The 6,256-nt window shown below is 42.2% G+C and overlaps 1 protein-coding gene across 1 annotated transcript in view; it reads right to left on the reverse strand.

The window, feature by feature from the left end:
• Nucleotides 1–4,178: 4,178 nt before the first annotated feature.
• Pcnp (PEST proteolytic signal containing nuclear protein) overlaps nt 4,179–6,256 on the reverse strand; it is a 15,493-nt gene continuing 13,415 nt past the window's right edge. The window contains exon 6 of the mRNA XM_029544336.1: nt 4,179–4,244. Coding sequence (XP_029400196.1) covers nt 4,179–4,244 — 66 coding nt within the window. The remainder of the gene's footprint in view (nt 4,245–6,256) is intronic.

Below are 6,256 nucleotides of genomic sequence, written 5' to 3' on the forward strand. Positions count from 1 at the left end.
TGTAATGGGATCTGAAGCCCTCTTCTCGGGTGTCTTAAGAGAGCAACAGTGTACTCACATACATTAAATAAATCTTTTTTTAAAAGACTAGGGCAGACCAGGCGTGGTGGTGCACGCCTTTGATCCCAGCACTCAGAGGCAGAGGCAGGCGGATTTCTGAGTTCGAGGCCAGCCTGGTCTACAGAGTGAGTTCCAGGACAGCCAGAGCTATACAGAGAAACCCTGTCTCAAAAAAACAAAACAAAACAAAACAAAAAAACCCAAAAAACAAAAAAGACTAGGGTAGATAATTTTATATTAAAACTTCTTAGAAGTTTGCTTTTATGACAAAATGGGAAAGCAAATAATGCTAACTTTGGATGAGTTAAATTTATACAATTATGTGTTAGGAGAGGGGTGGTACACACCTGCCTAGCAGTTGGAAGGCAGATCTCTGAGTGTGAGGCCAGCATGGTCTACAGAGTGAGTTCCAGGACAGCCAGGGCTATACAGAGAAACCCTGTCTCAAAAAATAAAAACAAACAAACAAACAAACAAAAAACAATTAGGGGCTTGGTGATACCGCTCATCACATAAGAGCTCACGCTGCCCGCCCTTGGGAAGGACCTGAGTATCTGTTATCTACATCAGGCAACTCATGACCTAGAACTACAGCTCCTGGGGACACTGACTATGCTTGTCTTCTGGGAACCTTCACGCACATAGAGAAAACCATATGGATGTATATAAATAACAAAGTAAAAAGAGATCTTGTACAATTACATGAATTGCACATAGAAACAAATTAAGCTTCTAAACTTTAGCATAGTTTTGTGATTTTTCTAGATTTAAGTGTGTGTGTGTGTGTGTGTGTGTGTTCACAAGGTTCATGTGCCCATGGAAGTCAGACAAGGACAGGATGTTGGACCCCCTGGAATTATAGTTGGTTATGATTGCCCAGCATGAATGCTGAGAAGAAAACCCCCAAAGTTCTCTGAAGTCACTACATCATCGTTCCAGTCCATGTTTTGTTTTGTTTTCTAAACTGGGTTTCACGCTGTATTCTCATCCAGCTTTGAACTGCCTATGTAGAACAGACTGGTGTTGAACCTGTAGCATTTGTCCTACCTTTGTCCCCTGAGTACTGGGATTGCAGGTGTATGCCAACAGGACCAGCCCAGAACAGCTGTAATGACTCCATTTGGGAAAATCTGTATTTTAACTCTGGTGATTCTGTTTAGAAACATACATTGTTCTGTTGTCAGCTCGTCTCCTGATCAAATCCGAGTATTCAAAGAAATAGCTTTGTCTTTGTTTTTGTTTTTAAGTCAGAGTTTCCTGTAGCCTAGACTGGTCATGAGCTCAGTGTATAGTTGAGGCAAAGCTTGAACGTCTGCCTTCCTGGCTCCACATCTCCAGTACTGAGATCACAGACAGGTACCATAATATATCCAGTTTATGTGGTGTTGGGGATTAAACCCCAGTGCCTCATACCCCCTAGGCAATTACCAACCGAGCTATACCCCACCGTTTCCGTTATTGCTACTGCTGTTAGAGCAATCTGAAGCATGGCTGTTAGTGAAGTAATGTGAAACTTAAACATTACTGGAAATCAATCCTCTAACATATTTGTGTGTGTGCACATGTGTGCATGTGTGTTTGTAGCCCAAGTAGGCTCTCTGTAGCCTAGGCTGGTCTTGAGCTAACAGTTCTGTCTCCTGGGTGTTGGGATAATAGGTAGGAGAAACCATGAGATGTGTTTTTCTCTGTCTACTTATGTCAAAGGGCAGTGATTAGGTTACTTATCTTCTGGATTTGGAGCTAGCTGACATCTCTAGGGCTTACTGTTTTGGGCTTTATTTTATGTATTATATATGGGTATGCGTCTGTATTTTCTGTGTACCTGCATTTTTTTGTTTTGTCTGAACTTGTCTGTATCATTTTTGTAACCAGATGCCCATGAAGGCCAATATTGGATCTTCTGGAACTGGAGTTAAAGATAATTGTGAACTGCCATGTGAGTACTAGGATTTGAACCTTGGTCCTAAGAGAAGCCAGTGCTCCTAACCATTGAGCCATCTCTATAATCCTTTTTGTTTTACAAACTCTCTATACATATATCCTGTTCACAATTCTATTAAACCTGAAGTCCCCTTGGAATTCCTTAACAGGTCTTCTGTCTATTTTGCATATAAAGTTAAGATTCAACTCTACTGATACTGCAAACTTATCAGCAAATCTGTTCAAGTGTATGCTGTGAAATACTAAAAAAAGTACCATTTTTTATAGTGTTTGTTTTGTTTAGTTTTGTTTTTCGAGACAGGGTTTCTCTGTGTAGTCCTGGAACTCACTGTAGACCAGGCTGGCCTTGAACTCAGAAATCTGCCTGCCTCTGCCTCTGCCTCCCGAGTACTGAGAAAAGAATTTCTTTACATGTAAGTTTTGCCTGAATGTCCGACTGTGTACCCCATGCATGTCTGGTGCTGGTGCAGGCCAGAAGACATCCGATCCTCTTGGGGTTACAGAGAATAGTGAACCACCATGTGGGTGCTGGCAATCAAACCCAGCCCCATGGAAGGGCAGCCAGTGCTCTTAACCACTAAGCCATGTCTCCAGCCCCATTTTCTTGAGACAGGATTTATTTTTCCCAGGCTGGCCTTGAACTCACAAGGATCTCCCTGCCCCTCCCTCCTGAGTGCTAGGATTAAAGGTGTATACCACCAGGCCTAGCAAATTTGAATTTATTTCCTGAACTTGCTAATGTCTCTTATTGGACTACTGTGCTTCCGTTCTTATCTTCCCGTAGCATGTCCAGATACTGCTGCACACTAGGCAGGGAAGGATGGAGCAGAGCTGAGTTCTCAGGTCTGCTTTCTTCCTTTGGGGTGTGTGGGCCCCAATATACACTGGGCAAGAAAGGATGAAGTCAGTGGTCCAGCTGTGAGGGTTGAGTGTGGGGAGACTCTCTTCCAAAGATTTCAGTGTTACAGTACTTTTAGAAAACAGTTCTCTAATCAATTCAATGGGGCAGCTCGTGCTCTTTATTGGGGTAAACAAGGACTATATAAACCATAGAAAGTGGGAAGGGGCTTGTTCTCAGGGTGAAGTTTCATTGGCTGTGGATCAAGGCTCTGGGGATGCCTCACTTGCATGGAAAGGTGCTCCCAGAAGTTGAACCTCTAATTTCCTCCAAGAATTCTGTGATATTCCTCAGGTAGCCTGTGGAGATGGGCTCCCCTGGAGAGAAGAGGAAGCCTGCTGGGAAAGGAGGTCTCCATTTCGGGCAGCCCAGCTAGGGACCTGAACAGACATGGTAGACTTTGACTTAAGTAGCAGGGTTTTCCCAACAGACCTTTACATTCCACTCAGGAAGTTTTACAATGTCGGCTGAATAGGTCTCCAGATTCATGTGTTTGAATGCTTGACCCATAGGTGCAACAGTTAGGAGGCGTGGCCTAGCTGAAGTATACCACTGTGGAGGCAGGCTTTGCAGTCTCCTATGCTCAAGCCATGCCCAGTGTGGCACAGTCCCCCTTCTGCTACCTGTGGATTAAGATATAGAAATCTCCAACACCATGTTTGCTTGGACGCTGCCATGCTTCTCACCATGATAACAACAGACTAAACCTGAAACTGTAAGCCAGCTCCAATGAAATGTTTTTTTGTTTTTGTTTTTTTATAAAGAACCTCTTTGTCTGGGCTGGTGAGATGGCTCAGCGGGTAAGAGTCCAGAGTTCAAATCTCAGCAACCACATGGTGGCTCACAACCACTCGTAATGAGATCTGGAGCCCTCTTCTGGTGTGTCTGAAGACAGCTATGGTGTACTTATTTATAATAATAAAATCTTTGGAACTGAGCGAGCGGGGAGCAGGGCCAACTGGAGCGAGCAGAGGTCCTAAATTCAATTCCCAACAATCACATGAAGGCTCACAACCATCTGTACAGCTACAGTGTACTCATATACATAAAACAAATATATCTTTAAGAAAAAACAAAACAAAACAAAACTTGGTCATGGTATCTCTACCCAGAAAGTGAAATATAATCTCTAAGACAATAGTGTGAAGTTAATGTCCCCAAAGTGGACATTATTATCTCTGAAAAGCAGAAAACCAAGATTTTGAATTTGTTAGCTCTGTTTATGTTCGGTAATTAGGTGGCTGGCCGTTATGTGCTTCAAGGCCACTGCTCAAAGCTCTTATATCTCTGCAAGTGAACTGTAGCCCAGCTGGATGTACTCAGAGACAACTCTCATTTCTCCCAGCTACCCAGTTAACACAGGACAGGATTAAACAGGAAGACAAAGTATTACCACCTCCTGACCAAGATGGGTCCTGTGATCCAGGCAGACCTCAAGGTCTTTTATTATTCCTGCTCTACTGCCAAGTTCTGGGCTTCCAGATATGTGTTACTGGCAGTGTCTGGGTTTTGGACTGGCTATCAAACCCAAGCCTTTTGCATACTAGGCAAGCACCCTAAAATGGAGCTGTCTCCAGCTTCTGCTCTAAGATTACATTTCCTTACTCTCTTATTCAGTTGTCCTTTCCCTAACCCAAGGATAGTATTCTCTTCCTACATCTGAGACCTCTACACTGTAGATTTCTTAGGTTCAGTCCTTTAATTAAATCACTGCTTGAAAATCCTTTGACAGCTATCCAGGTGCTGGTAGCAGTGCACACCTTTAATCCCAGCAGAGGTGGATCTCTTGTGAGCCCAGCCTGATCTACAAAGTGAGTTCCAGGACAGCCAGAGCTACTCAGAGAAACCCTGTCAAAAAACCCCAAAATTAACAGAAGGAATCCTTTGACCATTAGGCCACTTTCAAAGTTTATCCCTGGGAGTTCTGCTCCTCTTTTGTAGGGAAAAAGAACAGGAATAGATGTGAGGAAGAAGGGAGGTGAGGGACAGACTAGGAGTGTGTGTGTGTGTGTTTGGGGGGGGGGCATAGTTGAGATGCAGTGTATAGAGAGGAAAAAGAACCCCTCAGAGTGTGCTCTACCAGTGTACAGTGCTACATGTGCATGGGCACTCACAATAAACACACAGGAAAAGGAAGTCTTTAGAGAACTCAGGAGCTGACAGTGCAGCTCCTCTCAGACAGAGTATATAAGAGCATTGTAAATGGAATGCAAGAATCTGCCGACCAGAGTAAGGTAGAGTAACAGATAATGCTAACACATTATTCTGAAGACAGTCTTATGCGCAGTAAGAGGTTCTGGTGACACTGCTTCTAAATGGCGATATTTTCACAATGTTTTGTGTCTCCCCGACCTCACCAGCATGCCATAGACACAGGATATTTTTAAAAACATTTTCAAAGACACGGTAAAAAATAAAATAGAAAATAAGACCACCACCAAGTTTGACAAAATTTATTGTAATTTTAGTAAAGACATTCAGCTCAGTCGTCTCTCTCCATCTTGACCTCAGGTTAATTTGTTATTCGAGTCAAGTAAAGAATATGTAGGAGAGGTGTTATTTCAACAAACAGTAAAATGGACAAATGGACAGTTTGCGGACATAAATGTTAAATTTATGTATCTTGATATACTTAAATCATGTATGAACTAATAGTGCTATGTACATTTCCATCATTTTACTTGGGGCTTATTAAGTAAANTAAATTGTAGTGAACAAAGTGTTAGGACTATCCGCGCTGCTTCTGGGAAGTCATTGCAGTAAAAACTGCCCAGTGAATCATCACCACCCAGGAAACTCACCGAAGCTGCCTCCAAACTCAACATTGTCATTTTCAAGGACATTTTATCATCTCTTGTCTGTGACTATTAAAGATGCATTTAACTGTCACATTTGAAAAGCCCATATACAATACAAAAATACAAAACAAACATCCTACGTACAGAACTCTAAGAGCATATGCGATGAGAGGCTCGCAATGAAGATGTGTCTAAAGAAGCATTTCTTACTGCAGTCACTAAATGTGCTTTTGAAACCACTGGTCAGGATGTAGACACGTAAAATAAGCCATGGAGTTGTAAGAAACCTTGTGAATTCAATTCAAACTGGATCTAGTAAGTTAGTAAAACAAGTGCTTCAAACGGCACAGAAGGTGTGTACCTCATCTGTCTTCATACAATNTTATACCTTTTTTCCTTTTTTGGTATTTAAACCTTTTAAAAAACAAAAGCCAGCCAAATACATAAAGCAGTATGTACACTGATATTTTTGGTGGTGTTTGTACTTTAAAAGAAACAGCTTCCTTATGTTTTGCCTCAAGTTCTGGTGGAAATGCTTATAGGAACTAGAATAGAAACC

Source organism: Mus pahari, chromosome 12 (genome assembly GCF_900095145.1).
Source record: "Mus pahari chromosome 12, PAHARI_EIJ_v1.1, whole genome shotgun sequence".
Taxonomy (NCBI): domain Eukaryota; kingdom Metazoa; phylum Chordata; class Mammalia; order Rodentia; family Muridae; genus Mus; species Mus pahari.